General features: G+C 44.5%; 1 protein-coding gene and 1 pseudogene across 1 annotated transcript; both read left to right on the forward strand.

Moving 5' to 3' along the window:
* Nucleotides 1-4,206, forward strand: part of LOC105060935 (probable carboxylesterase 2) — a 4,973-nt pseudogene extending 767 nt beyond the window's left edge.
* Nucleotides 4,207-14,150: 9,944 nt separating this feature from the next.
* On the forward strand, nucleotides 14,151-15,734 carry LOC105060861 (probable carboxylesterase 12). The gene has a single exon (XM_010944711.4). It carries the CDS (start codon nucleotides 14,349-14,351, stop codon nucleotides 15,312-15,314), a length of 966 nt encoding a protein of 321 aa, XP_010943013.1. The 5' UTR covers nucleotides 14,151-14,348; the 3' UTR covers nucleotides 15,315-15,734.
* The last annotated feature ends 2,210 nt before the right edge of the window (nucleotides 15,735-17,944 follow it).

Genomic DNA, 17,944 nt, shown 5'->3' on the forward strand with positions numbered 1-17,944 from the left:
GTTCAAAAATATTTCTCTCTCATATGATGTAATTTATTCTTAGACCATACCCTAATTAACTTTCTTTGATAAGTCCAAAATTCATAATGCTCAGTCAATTCATCGAAATTAGAAAAAAATATCATGATCTTCGATCATATAAGTTTTATATTCCAAAATCATCTAGTATATCTCAACATAACTTATCAATACCTCCCACTTCAATCCAAGGTCAACTCTTTTCATACTTAGGTCAACCTTACTAATTGAAATCTAAGATATAACTCGTCAATTCTATTATAGATCTCATATGCCACTTATACATAAATTTTATCTTATATCTATTGATTTGAAATCTAAATATTGAATCTTCTCTTTTATATCTATCATGTTCCCTCATGATCATGACCTAAGTTCAGATATCACTAGAATTATAATTCTGAATAATTATAACCTTAAACTCAAATACCGCTTAAATCATATTTTCTGATGATCATAACCTAAACTGTAATATCATTATTTACATTCCTTAATGATCATAATCTTAACTCTGATATTATCTATCATACTCTATCAATTATAATCTCAAGTTTTGATATCATTTATATGACAATCCCTAGTGACCTTAAACTTGGGTTCTAGTACTATTCTGTCATATCCTAATCACTTGTATCATTGTCTCCAAAAAACGTAACCTAACCTCTAAGCTCAGATGCTACTCTGTCACATCCTACTATCTTCTAACGTTTTAATATCTCTTCATAATCTCTAGTGATCTTAAACCTAAGCTTTGATATTATTCTACCACATCCAAATCATTATATCGTAATCTCCAATGATCATAATCTAAGCTCTGATATCACTCTGTAATATTCTAATCACTTATATCATAATCTCTAATGATCATATCTTAAGCTCTGATACCATTCTGTCACGCCCCGAACCCAACACCCCGGTCGAATACGTGATGGCCGCACACTCCTTAGAGCAAGCCCTAAAGAATATGCAAGGCCAAATTAATCATTACAATCTTATCAACCATAATATTTAATTTTCAACAGTAATTCATAAAATTGCATAATAACAATTAACATTCTTCAATTCTCTGATCAGATACTATGACACTCTATTTATCCTTCTGCTCACCCGTAAATCCAAGTCATAGCCAATCTAAGTCATCCTGCAACTCTGAGAAGAAAAAGAAAGATGAAGGGGTGTGAGCTTTACAGCCCAGTAAGAATTCCCATATCACACTGATATAGTAATATAGTCTGAAATAAGGATATAATATATAAAATCTCATGTTCAATGTCCAAAATAATGCAAACATTCATAAATTTTCTGTCTTGTCAAAATAGATGCATCATCATATGTTAACAGGTAAAACACTTTTTGTTCAACAATTATCTCATGTCTTATCTTTCATTTCTCTTTTCATAATCACATGATTTTAACCTTTTCTTTCTGGCTCTGGACTATCCAAGTCTATATCAGTCATCCGGATCGAATCCACTTAAAAAGTCTTTCAAGACTGTCCCAGGATGAGCTCCTGACCGGCTGTCCCACGTACCAAAGCCCGTGAGAGGCTGTCCCAGGCATAAGCTCCTGGCGGGCTGTCCCAGGCATGAGCTCCTGGCCGGCTGATCCACCTGTAAGCAGTGGGGGCTGTCCCAGGCATAAGCTCCTGGCGGGCTGTCCCAGGCATAAGCTCCTGGCCGGCTGTTCCACATGAAAGGCTAGTCCATACCATATATCTCTTTCTTTTCATTTAATCATTATGTGTTGATTTCATCAATCAATTCTGTCTTGCATTATGATCAATTCAGATATGTCATATCCATATAATCATGCCATCAATCTCTGATACGTATATATTAACATAACATACTCATGCTCAAAATCAAATAACAGTATCTCAGATATAATAAATTCATCGATCTCAAATTCGATAATGCAAAAACCAACGATGCAAGACCAATAGTAAAATAGCATATATAATAGTGATCATGTACAGGGATTCTTACCTTTACCGGTGACTGATCCAAACACAGAAATCAATGTTCTTCTTTGATTTATAAATTTCTCTAACAAGATATTCCACTCGATATCATATGCAGACAATCATCTCTTCATAACCCTGATCAATATAAAAATCACATATATGGAGAAAATTACCAAATAATCGATCTGATAACACAAATCTAGGATCTCTTTTAGGATTAACCAAAATTAGGACTTATCTAAGTATCTGGATCCTCCACTGATCCATAAGACTTTTAGAGAGAAAAATTCATGAAGAGAGAGAAAATTCTAGAGAGAGAAAGTGGAGAGAGAATCTTCGTATCTTTTCGATGAGGCAATCATGGTCGAGACCATCAGAGATCCTATCAGGATGACTCAATATGAATCAAGTGTTATAATTTTGAATAGGATCGGACTGGGATCAGATCTACTACACGAATTTCGAAGCAATCTCAATTCATCATATTTTTAATTCAAATATATCCTAGGGTCTGTGATGCAATCAGAGAGAGAGTAGAAAGATTCTAGAGAGATAAAATCCACAAAAAGAGAGAAAGATCTAGAGAGAGAAATAGAGAGAGAATTTAGAAGAGAAACTGGAGAGAGAAGGTAGAGAGAGAGAAAAGAGAGAGAAAGGAGAGAGAAAATTCTCTCCTTCTTCTTCTTTTTATTTATTTTATTTATTTTTATTTTTATTTTTCTTTCTCTTTTTCCTTTTTTTTTCTTTTCTTTTCTTTTCCTTTTTCTTTTCTTTTTCTTTTTCTTCTTCTTCTTCCTTTTTCTTTTTCTTCCCGCGGCTCCCTTGGCTGAAACAGGGGAGACCGTGAGGTCCCCCCTCGGTGGCTCGAGCTCCGGCGGCTTGGCCGGAGATCCGACAACAGGTGGAGGCGGCGGTGAGCAATGGACGGCCGGCGGCAAGGTTCGGCCGGCGAGAATCAAAAAGAGATCGGAAAACAGGAATTTTTTTTTGTTCATGGATTTTCCGGCGAAGACGGTGCCGCGGCGAGGCTTGGGCCAGAGGAGAAAGGGAAGAGGGAGAAGAAGAAGGAGGGGCTTACCTCGAGCTCCGGCAGCCGAGAAGAACTCCGGCAATCTTTTTCTTTTCCATCTAAGAACCGCGGATCCTTTTGAAAAAAATTCTTCAATCTCTCAAAATCCCGTGATAAAAACCTAAAGGAAGGGGAAAGAGGATTTTATAGAGGAGGAATCCGGTTTTTACTCGGATTCCCCACTCCTTTTCACGTGGGAAGAAGATCTCAACGGAGTCTTCTTCCTTCCGATTCCTCTGTTTTTATTTATTATTTATTTATTTTTTTTTTTTTTTTCTGGGTCGTTACAGCCATCGACCCTGAAACAGGCGTTACATCCAAAGACGTCGTCATCGGACCCGGAAACCGGCGTTTCCGTCGCCTCTTCCTCCCCAAGCTCGATGACATGGCTCCGAAGAAGCTCCCGATTACGTCAACTTCCACGCGGAAGCTCGTCGTCGGCTCGCCTTCGATTCCCTCTCCACCACTACCTCACCCCTGGTGGCCAAGCCAATGTCGTCGCCGTCTCGTGGACTACCGCTGGCTCCCGAGCACCCACTGCCTATAGCCTACGAGGACTCCTGGCGGCGCTCAAGTGGGTGGTGGCGCTGAGCCGTGGCTGGCCGAGCATGGAGATTTGGGCGCATTTTTTTGGACGGCTGCAGCGCGGGGGGAAACATAGCCCATCACATGGCGCTGCGCGCTGGCGCAGCGGATTTCGGACCTGGGGTGAGGATACGAGGTATGGTATTGGTCCATCCCTACTTCGCGAGGAGAGACCCGTATCCTTCGGAGTTGGTGGATAAGGTGTTGAAGGAGAAGATGGATGGCTGTGGCTGTTGGCTTGTCCGGGACGGTTGGGATGGACGACCCGCTGTTGAACCCGCTGGCGCAGGCGGCGCCGAGCTTGAAGGGATTGGGGTGCGAGAAGGTACTGGTGTGCGTGGCGGAGAAGGATGTCGGGAAGGACAGTGGGAGGGCGTACTACGAAGGGGTGAAGAAGAGTGGATGGGGAGGGAGGTGGAGTGGTTGGAGTCCGAGGGGGAGGGGCACGCGTTCCATCTTGGGAAGTTGAACTGTGAGAAAGCTTTGGAGCTGATGGAACGTACGGTGAAGTTCATCAATGGCAGCTGAATGCCTTTTGGATGCTGGAAAAAGGGCTGGTGATGGGAACGGAAGGGGGATATGGTGACTCCATTGATGGGAATGTTAGATGGTTAAATAGCTTTCAGCATCTAAAGGGAAGCTCTTAATTTCTATAGCGTTCTGGAATTGGGGAAATGATTCCACAGCAGAGAGTGCCAATTATAGATGGGAAATAATACCGAACGGAATGGTGTCGATCTCTTCTGTTCAATTCAGTGATGGACTACGTTTCCTATTTAAATTTGCCAAAATTAAGACAGCGTGTTCTGCAATTTATCTTCTTGTGTGGAAGTTTTCTCCTGATTCCGTCAGTGGTGAATAAAAAAAATATGTGAATGACTTTTCATATCAATGGCGTTTTTATCCATGAAGCTTATTCAAAATAAAATAATAATTTATAAACATTTTATAAGCAAAAGCAGTCTGCTTGGCTAGCTTGCAACTTTGTTGGCATTACACATACTGTTACAACCTTGCTGATGTTTCAAATGAAATGGCAATTTACCCCTCCATTAAATCTAACTTGCTTCAAAATTTATCAAATTCTAGTTGGAAGTTAAATTCAGGCTATTTTAACTTAGGTCATTACGGTCATGCATGTGTCAGGTTCATGATATGCAACTTGTCCTCCTAAACTCTGTAAATTGAAATGATGGTCGACAGCAATGAAATTGACTTACTATAACAAGTGAAATAATATATTACCATATTTTAGATACGGATCCGATTTGATACAAATCGGATCAAAAATTTATAAATCTAAACTTGACATGGTTGGTAAATAGATCAAAATTTTAATCTAAATTTAATTAATTTATCAAAAAAATCCAACCAGATCCATTTAAGATGTTTACTGAACAAGTGGCATGATATTAAATAGATTTAAAGGTTACATGGGCTAATAGGTCAAATATGTTGAGTTGAACATGATAAAATAGATTCAATAAATTTTAAATCGATTAAATATATTTTAAATAGATTAATAGCTCTGATCATCTCTGAACAAATCAAAATAGATTAAATATATCAAAGATCTAAATTTCAAATTAATTTATTTAACAATAAATATAGATTGATTCATTCATTTATTTTTAAATTTATTTATGTCAAATCTAAACTTATTTAAAAGAATTATTTATGAATCATATTAATAGGTTACTTCATAATTGCTACTCCTAGTGTAGCTTCTACTATTCAACTACAATGAGGAGGTACATCATGGAACATTGAACTATTCAACTATCATGCTTTGATGTATCTTATCAAGTAAGGCACACAAGAAACAGCTGCACGTTTATAGACTTTGGCCCTGTTGGGATATATCGATTGACCCTCGTATGCCAACTTATCTTCGGATCGATCCGACCGACGCCCGACTATACCATCAAATCAACGGACGACTCCGGACAACGACTTCGATAACAATTCCGACAATGACTACCGACAGTGGCTGACGACAATATTCGACCGAAGGTATGCCGGCCGAATAGATCCACTATTCCCGACCGACCGAGCGGCCGAACCCATACCACCGACTCACTGTCGGGGATGACAGTAGACGTTCGACTTCCACAAGGCACCAGATCAGCCGACGGTGTCTTCGAGTCACCACCCGATGACCCGGCAGCCGAATACCGACATACAGTCGGCCAGGCCATCCAAATACCGTACGACCGTCGTGGGACGTTATCCTGCTAAGGACATGGGTTAATGACCTGACAATCCACACTGATTTGACAGCCCTCGGCAATTTGACAACTCTCCAGTTGTCTGCACCATTAATGACGGGATCATACCGCATTCTACTATAAAACGGGGTAAGGCAACAGGCATGGGTAAGCTTTCTCAAGCTCTCTGAAGCGCCTTTAAGCTCTTGAGCTCTCTAGCTCTCTCTCTCTTCCCCGTTGAGCTCCTGATTTTTCACTGTTGCCTAGTCTCCTCTCTGACTTGACCGTTGGAGGGTCCTCGCCGGAGACATCTCCAATCAGTGAGGACTTTTCTTGCAGGTTCATGACCCCGACGATCGGACGACGGGAGGATTGGCTGCAACAGATTTGGTGCGCCAAGAAGGGGTATTCGACGGAGATAAGACAGCGAGCACCATAGGGTTTGAAAACCTCTCGAGATGATGAAAATTAGGACTCAGCAATCGAGAGCTATCGGATCGACGAGGTACTCTTTCCATCGGGAAGAGGTCTCTCTTTACCCTCCATGGCGGAATTCAGCTCTCCGCATCCGGTGGTGACCATGGAGGCACAAATCGCGGCGATCGTGCGGCAAATGATCGTTCTGACGGACGCGGTCAAAAACCTCCAACAACAACTGACCTAGTTGCCGCAACCGCCGGTGGAATAGCCGATGGTGCACCCTATGCCGTTCAAAAGCAGCCACTGACGTCCGCGTCAACTTCCATCTCTTCCTCAAGAGCAGCCGTCTCAGCACTCCCATCGAGAAAGGGGAGGCGGCCATGGCGCGACACCCACCGATCTCGGCATCCCTCTCCTTCCCAGCTGGAGCAAGCGAGGAAGGAGAAGCAGCCGCGGACACCGTCCGCCTCACTCTCAAATTCATTGGGAGGTTCGACCCCTGAAATTTTTCAACACCGACAGTTGGGCAACTACAAACGTAAGTTCGAAGAAATCGACCGTCGGCTTTTCCAGCTCCAAGTGGATGGTCAGAAGTCTTCGAACGACATCGACTTTCGGACCACCCAATCTCTCTCCTGATTTATCCTCGGTGAACCGATCCCTAATCGGTTCAAAATGCCTCATCTGGAGCCTTACGACGGCTCCACTGACCCAGTTGACCATCGGAGAGCTACAAGGCTCTCATGACAATTTAAGGGACAACCGATGCCCTCCTTTGCATCGGCTTCCCCACCACGCTTCGTAAAGCTGCCAGAGCCTAGTACTCCGATCTCCGCTCAGGATGTATCCACTCCTTCGGGCAGCTTGAACATTCTTTCGTGGTCCATTTCAGCACCGGCCGGAAGTCGCCATGAACCTCGGACAGTCTTTTCTCCCTCAAACAAGAAGAAAATGAGACACTCTGACACTTTGTGGTCTGATTCAACGCGGTCACACTTGAGGTCCGGGACCTTAACGAAGACATGGCTATCTCGGCCATGAAAAGTGGGCTAAGGGGGTCCAGATTCACATATTCCTTGGACAAGTCCTCCCTCGGGCATATGCCGAATTACTGGAGCATGCGTATAAATACATGCGCGCGGACGAAGAAGCTTCCGACCGATGCCTGACCGAGGGCACGGACCAGAAGGAGAAGTGGAAGAAAAATTAGGCTCCTGCTGAACCCAGCAGGCCCCACCGATAGACGAGTCTCGCCCCGACGATGGAGTTCGAGACCGATGCATCGCAGGTATGACTCCTACACCCCTTTCTCTACTCCTCGTGCACAGATCTTGATGGAGATCGAAGGAGTGAAATATCTACGATGGCCTCGGCCTCTGAAGGCAAAGGGCCTCGACCAAAGCAGCCTTATCGCCGATCACCGAATCTACGGCTCGATCGTCGGTCGTCGAATCTATGGCTCGATCGTCGGTCGTCGAATCTACGGCTCGATCGTCAATCGCCGAATCTACGTCTCGATCGTCAAATCTACGTCGAGCCTATGGCTCAATCGTCGAACCGACGACCTCCGCCTCTGAAGGCAAAGGGCTTCGACCAACGTGGCTGGCTAACTTGCCGACTTAGCTTCGACTAAGAAGGGCAAAATGCCAAGACGTCCGCAATTCGATTTGCGACATGCCGACTTGGTCACGATCGGTCGAAGGATATTCAGTTTGCCACCGTTTATCATGCACCATGATGTACCCACCCGATCAAGGTCCGGACAACGGATATTTGACTTGCGACATACCGACTTAGTCACGACCGATCGAAGGATATTCGGCTTGCCATCATTTATCATACATCCTGATGTGCACACCCGACCAAGGGCCGGACAATGGATATTTGACCTGTCATCGTTATCCTATCCGAATACGTCGGACACTACTTGACTATTAGATTCTACGACAAAGATCGAAGGGACAGAATATCTACGACGGCCTCCACCTCTGAGGGCAAAGGGCCTCGACCAATGCGGCTGGCTAACTTGCCGACTTAGCTTCGACTAAGAAGGGCAAAATGCCAAGACGACCGCAGTCGCACTCACGACATACCGACTTGGTCACGATCGATCGAAGGATATTCGGCTTGCCACCGTTTATCATACGTCCCGATGTTCCACACCCGATCAAGGGTCAGACAACGGATATTCGACTTATCATCGTTATCCTATCCGAATACGTTGGATGCTACTCGACAATCAAATTCTACGGAATGATCGTGTCGACATGCCACGTTCGGGGATTGACCAACATCCGACCCGACGTGCACGCTCGACCTACAGTCGGGACGACTCTCGACCATCGGATCTTATGCAACCTGTACGATAGTCAGGATTTTGACCTATGATCGGGGCTTGCACTGCCCTTAGCACGGCACACGCCACTGACTACTTTGATCAGCTACGCTGGATCCTACCGAACGTCCTAACGAGGTATGTCAGAGCTACGACCTACACTCTTGGGGATGGCTCGGCAAATCAAACACTTTGAACTGTATGTGGAAAAAAATTTGAAAACTTTTTGATTTTATTTCGTTGAAGTGACTTATAAAATTGGGCCGAAGCCTGGTTACAAAATTGGGATGAAGCCCGATTATAGATATCAAAAGACGAAATAAAAATAAAGGAATACAAAAATAATGAAGTAGACACTCCGACTATTCGTCGGAGTCGACTTCCTGCATCGAGGAGAGTTCGAGAGCAACCGATGTACCTGCTCGGGTCGGAGTGGGGCCAAAGGTTGGAGCCACCTCACCTTCGACAGCTCGCTCCATCGACCCAGGGTCGGCCTCCTCCTCTGCGGCTTGGTCCTCCAACCCCGGAGGGACAATGCTGCTCAGGTCGAGCTCCGGGTGCAGACTTTGAATCGCATCCCGGGCATCCTCGTACCTCACCCGATAGGAGGCGAAGCTGCTCTCGAGAAGCTCCTTTCGGTACTCGTCCGAGCCAAGGAAGTCCTCCTCCGCCTGGCTCAGCGCCTCTTTAGCCGACTCTGCCTCGGCTTTTGCTATGTCGGCGTCGGCTTGAGCGGAGGATAGGTTCTCCTCGGCCTTAGCCAGATTCTCCAGGCTAACCAAAAATTGCTCGCACTCGGCCTCGAGCTCTCTGATGCAGCCGTCCCGCTCATGCCGCAGCCGGTGAATGGAATGGGTCTTGCGCTGGACCTGCTCGCAAGCCGACTGAAGCTCGGCCTCCGAGACGGCTAGGCCGTTGGTGAGTCGGGAAATCTCCTCCTCGAGCCTGGCCTCGCGGTCGACCGACAGCTTCAACTGGTCCACCAGCTTCGCCTACTCGGCTTCGACGATTTTGGCCCTATTCTTCTAGGCCGTCCGGATGTCGCCGAACTTCCGGTACCTGACCTCCAGCTCGGACATATTGTAGATCAGCTGCAAGTAGAAAGTCAGTCGTCAGAAAAATGAAATGATAAAAATAACAATGAAGAGGAAAAAAATGAAGAAGAGCTCACCTGGATCATGATCGGATAAAAGGAAGAAAGCATGTCGGACACCGGCCGACCCTTCAAGCGCTTCTGGTCGGTCGGGAGGATGGTTGCTTGACACAACCTCCTGGCCAAGTCATGGTTGGCTAAGGCCGACACTCCCTTGGGGACCCGAACATCGGACGATGCGACGCGGCCCGCCGATCTCGAGTCATCCACCGGCGCCATCGGAGCCTTCCCCCGATCAGTCATCCAGGTCCGAAGATCGGAGAGGGATGGAAAACTTGAACTCGACTGAGTTCCTCTCGAGGGTGCGACGGGAGCCGCCACAGGTCGTTCGGGCTCACGTGCTTCAGCCCGAACCTCTTCCATAGGTGAGGGAGCCGACACTCCTTCGACTGCCCCTCTACCATCCCTTCCTCGGACGGTGCCTCGAGTGGCACCGTCGGCACCGACAGGGCGATGACCGGTTCAAAGCCCGATGATCGTTCGGTGTCGGGCTGTGCTGCCGCCGTCGCAATGTCGGTCGAGGATGATGTCTGAGGCCTCTTGGGGGGTCGCGAAGGTCCGGCCTCAGACGTCAGTCTCTTCCTCGCTGCATGCTGTCGAATGTCGGCATCTGTCAGTCTCACTCTCGACGGTATGCCTGCAATTTGAACAGTGGATCAGTACAAGTCCGAAGACGGACGAAAAAATTAAAAGACGATCGACAGACCGAATAGTACCTAAGCGGGGAACCGAACTTTGGCCAACGTCGTACAGAGCTTGCTTGGTGACGAGCTCTCTCTGCTTCGGCACCGACACATCCTTCAGTCGATGAAAGTTCGCTTGGTCTCCAACCTCCACCCGACTGTTTTCGTTCGGCTGAGTCTGAGGGTCGCCTCAGCGAGAAGGGAACCCCCAAGGTAGCGGAGAAGAAGTAAAGAAAAATTGATTCTTCCACCCATGGATCGATGATGAAAAACTGATAATGAACGAAAGACCCTTCCGAAGATTGAAGAACCACTACCCTCAGACTTTCGGGTGGGGTCAGAGGACAAAGAACGCCTGGAAGAGAGAAATGCAGGGAAAGGTCAACAAAAGCCGACACAATAAAGCAAAGCTGATTATTAACTGGACTGAGTTCGGCACCAGTTGCACCGGACAAAGCCCGTAATAATCCAAGATATTTCGGACGAACTTCGGAATCGGAAAGCGAAGACCTGCCCGAAAGTCCTCGACATAAAAGGCCACCTGATCCGGAGGTGGGTTGTTAACCCGATCCTCAGCCCCAGGGGTGAAAAGTCCGAACTGCTCTGGGATACCGTATTGCTCCTTAAGCCATTCGACGTTCGACCCCGAAAGCGAAAAAGCCTCCACCTCCAGGGTCGACCGAGAATTGTCGGTCGGTTTTTCCGACTGACTTTCTTGAGGAGAGGTTCTAGCCATGACGCTAGCCTCAAAAAGGAGAACAAAAATAAAAATGCCAAAGCAGAAAGGATGCAAGGAGACAAGAATAGAAAAAACTTCGAGAAGAGCTTTCAAAGGAAGAGGACGGAAACAACTACCTGAAACTAGAGGACAACTCGACAGGGCCTCTACGTCAGGAACAGATTTACAGCAAAAAGTGAAGTTTTAGATGTAAGTGGCTGCATATATATAAGGTCCTTCGATGGTCGAGATGAAAGCATGCCGAACGAGGGTTTTTCGGATGTCGACATGTGGCAGTGTTTGGGCCCTTCCTTGGCCCGACGGTTCAACGCACCTGCCCCAGATCGAGCCACGTCGCCTCCATCCACGCGAGCGGTTCCGACCCAATAGCCCCCTAACACGTGGCGAAGAACCGCATCTCGGAATTAATTAACCGACGGTGGTTCGCGTTCTCAATGAGATGGCGGTTTGCATTCCCAATGAGACGTCTGACACCGGATCCTCAATTGGTATGGTCGCTAGAGTCGGGGCATGACGTGATGAAAAATCACTCCTTTCGTCCGAGGCCATCGCCCACGTGTTCACGCGAGCCAATACGACATCGGACTTAGGAGTGGGGGGGCAACTGTTGGGATATATCGACTGACCTCCGTACGCCGACTTATCCTCGGATCGGTCCGACCGACGCCCGACTCTATCCACAGGACCGACGGACGACTCCGACAATGACTGGCGACAGTGGCTGACGACAATATCCGATCGAAGGTATGCCGGCCGAACAGACCCACTGTTTCTGACCGGCCGAGCGGCCGAACCCATATCACCGACTCACTGTCGGGGGTGGCAGTCGATGTCTGACTTTCACAAGGCACCAGATCAGCCGACGGTGTCTCTGAGTCACCATCCGACGATCCGACAGTCGAATACCGACATACAGTCGGTCAGGCCATCCAAATGTCGTACGACCGTCGTGAGGCGTTGTCCTGCTAAGGACATGGATTAATGACCTGACAACCCACGTCGATTTGACAGCCCCCGACGATTTGACAACTCTCCAATTGCCTGCACTATTAATGGCGGGACCATACCGTATTCTACTATAAAACGGGATAAGGCAACAGGCATGGGTAAGCTTTCTCAAGCTCTCTGAAGCGGCTTTAAGCTCTTGAGCTCTCTAGCTCTCTCTCTCCCCCCCACTGAGCCCCTGATTTTTCACTGTTGCCTAGTCTCCTCTCTGACTTGACCGTCGGAGGGTCCCCGCCGAAGGCATCTTCGGTCAGTGAGGATTTTTCTTGCAGGTGCACGACCCCGACGATCAGACAACGGGGGGATTGACCGTAACAAGCCCCACAAGACATACAATACCTACCAAATAGCATTATAATTTCAAAATAGATTCTTCCATACAACAGCGAACAAGTAGTGACAATTAGAGCATATATACTTTTTACCATAATAATTTATACAATTAAAATTTAAGAATTTGAACTTCATTTTAAATGGTAGCCCATAATTTTTTTTAATATAATCTTAAAGATAGTATATAAACTTGAACAAATAATTATTAAGATGATCAAAATAGTACCTATAACTAGACCCTAATCCCTCTAATGCGATCGTATCCGATTAGGGCATAATTTGTGCATAGTGACAGAATTATCATTCGAAACTCTTGATATATGGTGGTTGTGGTTGCATTATCCACTTTGTGATAGCTGTCCCCTGACAGATGTTGAATTTTGAACTAGTGTGCCAATTGGTGTCAGTAGATCGGTGACTGTTGAGTCACGATCATGAGTCGATTATTCTATACCATCTTCAGGTGGAAAATTTCTGAGCTGGAATCTGTTCATCAGTGAAAAATTGATCGGCCGGATATAATCGATGAAAAATGATTATCCGGTCAGATTGAGTTAATCATTCGAGCATACCGATGACTTTTCAGTCTAATCCATCGATGATCTTGGAGGAGTGTTATCGAATGTCAGTCGGCAAGTCTTTATCTACTCAGATTGCAGGGTGCCGATAGGACGAAAGTTGAGGACTAGTCGGTAATGAAACGATGAAAGCCATGGCTAACGATGGGTCAGCGAAGGCCCAGCAGATAGGCTTACTAGCTGAGATGTTTTGGATCTTAGACTTCTTCATATTATAGGTCCGTACAAAATTTCTCCCAACAGAAAGAAAAGAGATACTAAATGTAAAGAGTATAAAATTAGTCTTCCTCCTCTGCGTCAGGTTCATAATGTATAACTTGTCCTCATAAACTCAGTAAATTGAAATGATACTCTGTGACAATCACTGCCATTCAAAATCCGACCAAACAGATGGGTAGATAAGTTGCTATGATCGGTGGAGTTGGAGGAGCATAATGTGATGCTGGGGCGAATCTGCAACCACCGTAAAAGATCAGAGGTTGTTAAAATGTATCCCATGAGAATCTTCTGAGCTTAAGTTTGGCAAACTTTTGAGAAGAGACTGGCGAGACAAAAGAGAGAGAAATTTGATAATATAATATGAGACTTTCCTTCATCATACCTAGGGGTCACCGATACCTAGTATTTATAGAGGTGAGAATGCAACTTGGCATGATTGGGGCTATGAGATTTATGGTTGACAGTTGAGCTTTTTTCATATCCACTGATTGAGGCAGTGAGGATATTCATTTTCTGGTGTGCCATTATCAACTATTTTTCTTATCTGCGGCCGGTTACGATATTCCTTTTTACATGGATTGAGATCACGTCAAGTCGTAATTGGTCTTTTGTTATTCAGATATTTGATTGGCTATCAGGTGCAGGCTTTATTTGCATGGTTGGATGAATTAGTGGTTCTGGGATCATAATTGGTGTGGCCTTATCACATAATCTTGGATGTGTGATAGCGGTTGGCCCGTCTCTTTCATAATATATATTATTTTATAAAATTTATTAATTTATATATTATTTTTTACAATTTTTACGGTTGGGATCACCAAATTTAGAACGTTTGACAACCAACCAGCGCCGGACACCTCATCTTGCACTGCAGCGGGCCGATAATTCCGTATCTCGGGACAACCACTCCCCTCATAATTGGCTTCCATTCTTTTTGCTGCTTAAATCATTCTAATCACTCCTTTCAGGAACACCAAGCCTCGCTCCACACTCCCTATCATCCGAGCTGGTTTCACCCCTTCATCGCTGCCTCCCAACCCAATGGATCCTGACGCCGAAATCCAATTCGAATTCCCCAACTTGATTCGCCAGTACAAGAGCGGCCGCATCGAGCGTTTTGCTTTCTACGTCACGAACAAAATCCCCGCTGCCGCCGACCCGGAAACCGGCGTCACCTCCAAAGACGTCGTGATCGACCCGGAAACCGGCGTTTCCGTCCGCCTCTTCCTCCCCAAGCTCGGTGACACCGCTCCGAAGAAGCTGCCAATCTACGTCTACTTCCACGGCGGAGGCTTCGTCATGGGCTCCGCCTTCGATCCCCCCTCCCACCACTACCTCACTCACCTGGTGGCCAAAGCCAATGTCATCGCCGTCTCGGTGGACTACCGCCTGGCCCCGGAGCACCCACTGCCTATAGCCTACGAGGATTCCTGGGCGGCGCTAAAGTGGGTGATGTCCCACGCTGCGGGCGGTGGCGCTGAGTCGTGGCTGGCCGAGCATGGAGATTTTGGGGCCATTTTTTTGGACGGCTGCAGCGCGGGTGGAAACATAGCCCATCACATGGCGCTGCGCGCTGGCGCAGCGGAGCTCGGACCTGGGGTGAGGGTACGAGGGTTGGTATTGGTCCATCCCTACTTCTTGAGGAGGGAACCGTACCCTTCGGAGTTGGTGGATAAGGGGCTGAAGGAGAAGATTGATGGGCTGTGGCTGCTGGTTTGTCCCGGGACGGTTGGAATGGACGACCCGCTGGTGAACCCACTGGCGGAGGCGGCGCCGAGCTTGAAGGGATTGGGGTGCGAGAAGGTACTGGTGTGCGCGGCGGAGAAGGATGGCTTGAAGGACAGTGGGAGGGCGTACTACGAAGGGGTGAGGAGGAGTGGATGGGGAGGCGAGTTGGAGTGGTTCGAGTCGGAGGGGGAGGGGCACGCGTTCCATTTTATGAAGATGAGCTGTGAGAAAGCTTTGGAGCTGATGGAACGTACGGTGAAGTTCATCAATGGCAGCTGATCAAGCCTTTCTGGATGCTAGGAAAAGGGCTGGTGATGGGAATGGAGAAGGGGATATGGTAATTGATCCATTGATGGGAATTAATTGTTAAATGGTTAAATAGCGTCTATCGCGCTTCTGGAAATGGGGAAATGATTTCCATAACAGAGAGTGCCCATTGTAGATGGGAAAATAAGATTGAACAGAATGCTGTTGGTCATCTCCTCCGTTCAATTCAGTGAGTGGACTGCATTTTCCTATTTTAAATTTGCCAAAAGATAGCGTTTTCTGCATTTTATCTTCTTGTGTGGAAGTTTTCTTCTGATTCCGTCGGTGGTTGGATAGAAAAAAATGTGAATCTCCTTTTATACCAATGGCGTCCTTTTCCAGAAGCTTATCTCAAAATAAAATAATAAAAAAAATACTTTGTTGACTTTTCAATTACTGTTACAACGTTGCTGATGTTTCAAATGAAATGGCAAAGTTACCCCTCCATTATATCTAACTTGACTGCTTCAAAATTTATCAAAATTCTAGTAGGTAGGAAGTTAAATTCTGGCTATTTTAACTTAGCTCATTATGTTCATGCGTTTAACCAGGCATCTGATATCACAATTATCTATGTAGGTACTTATGATATAAGGTGACTGCACAACATGCGTTTGTTTTACGGATGGATGGCAATAGATACTAAATCTAAAGATTACAAAATTAGTCTTCCTCCACCCAGTCAGGTTCATGATATGCAACTTAATTGTCCTCATAATCTCCTTAAATTGAAATGATGTTCGACAGCAATGAAGTTGACCTACTATAACAAGAGAAATAATATATTATCATATTTTTAGATGCGGATCGGATTTGATACAAGTTGGGGTCAAAAAATTGTAAATAGATCATAAATTTAAATCTGAACTTATTTATTAAAAAAATAACCCAACTAACCAAATCCATTTAAGTTGTTTACTAAACAAGTAGCGTGATATTATATAGGTTAAAAAAGTTAAGTGGATTAATAGGTTAGATATATTGAGTTAAACATGATAAAAATAGGTAAAATAGATTTTAAATGAATTAAATATATCTTAAATAAATTAAATAGATCCGGTCATGATCCGAATAAGTCAAAATAGGTTAAATATATCAAAGATCTAAACTTAAACCTAACTTCTTTGACAAACAAGTATAGATTGGTTGATCCATTTGTTTTCTAAATTTTTTTATGTCAAATCTGAAACTATTTAAAAAAGATTATTTATGGGTCATTTTGATAGTTTAGTTCATAAATTGCTACTGCTAAAGGTGGCTTCTACTATCCAACTATGATGAGAAGGTACATCATGCAACATTGAACTGTTCCACTATCATACTTTGATGTACCAGAACAAGTAAGGCGTGCAAGAAATAGCTGCACATTTATAGGATTTGTCCCCACAAAACATGCAACACCTACCAAATAGTATTATAATTTCAAAATAGTTTCTTCCATACAATAGTGAACAAGTAGTGACAATTAGAGCATATATACTTTTTACCATAATAATTTATACAATTAAAATTTGAGAATTTGAAAATCATTTTAAACGTAGCCTAGAATTTCCTTTAACATAATCTTAAAGATAGCATATAAACTTGAACAAATAATTACTAAGATGATCAAAATAGTATCTGTAACTAGATCCTAATCTCTCCAACACACTAGCTCACCAATGTTGTGATGTTAGTTCAAGTTGCACAACTTTAGAATAAAATTTACACAGATGTGAATAGTTAGTTCTATAATATAATTAGTATAATAGAAAACTCATATGGATCTTGTGCAAGTCTGTCAATATATTATAATCTGTTTGTTTACTATGCTCTAATAATTTATAATATTGGTTATTTATCTATATATTTATTATCGATCAATTTTATTAAGTAGTTATCATGTTAGATGTGTTTTTGAAATCTAGTCTTTATAAATGTCTGTAAACCTTGTGAAAAGATTTTAAAAACTTGAGCAAGTTTCCAACATGTCAACATGACAAGGTGGAACAGTCCAACTTGGAGAGGCTCAGGGAAATGTTATCCAACTTTCGAGAAACTATGATGGAATCTGCAAAAGAACAACGAGGATATTTAGTTCGCAAAATGAGAAAGAGAATAACTTTTTTCTCGCCAAATCCTCATATATTTTGTCTTTCTTTCTTGAGGCGCTCTACTTTATTAATTGTTAACATCGATGACCAACATGCTAAGGTTTGGCCATGTGATTTATTGCTTCATTTTGTTGGATGACTTTGCATTTATGAAATGTGTTATGTATATAAGCTTTGCAACTCGAAATGTTTGTATTGCAGAAACGTATGTGACAAATTATTGTTTAGTTTTGAAAAAATCATCCCTCTAATGCAATGAAGCTCTTGGAAAGGGACGTCTTCCTTGGATATAACTAGTTTGCAAATGGTCAGGTTGGACCATGGCATTCTTGACCTTGACATGATCCAATATCATGTATAAGTCATGATATTGAACCCAAACCCACTCGAATAGATCATTGGTTTAGGTCGTAATGGATTGGATTCATGAAAAATACATTAGACAGAGCAGGTCATTTGAATTGAGTGGGGTTCAAGTATGACCCTAATTCAACCCAAAATATTCATGTC

This window comes from Elaeis guineensis, chromosome 13 (genome assembly GCF_000442705.2).
Source record: "Elaeis guineensis isolate ETL-2024a chromosome 13, EG11, whole genome shotgun sequence".
In the NCBI taxonomy this organism is placed as follows: domain Eukaryota; kingdom Viridiplantae; phylum Streptophyta; class Magnoliopsida; order Arecales; family Arecaceae; genus Elaeis; species Elaeis guineensis.

Coding starts and splice junctions, on each gene's coding strand:
- LOC105060861 (XM_010944711.4), top strand. CDS start 14,349: ATGGATCCTGACGCCGAAATCCAATTCGAATTCCCCAACTTGATTCGC.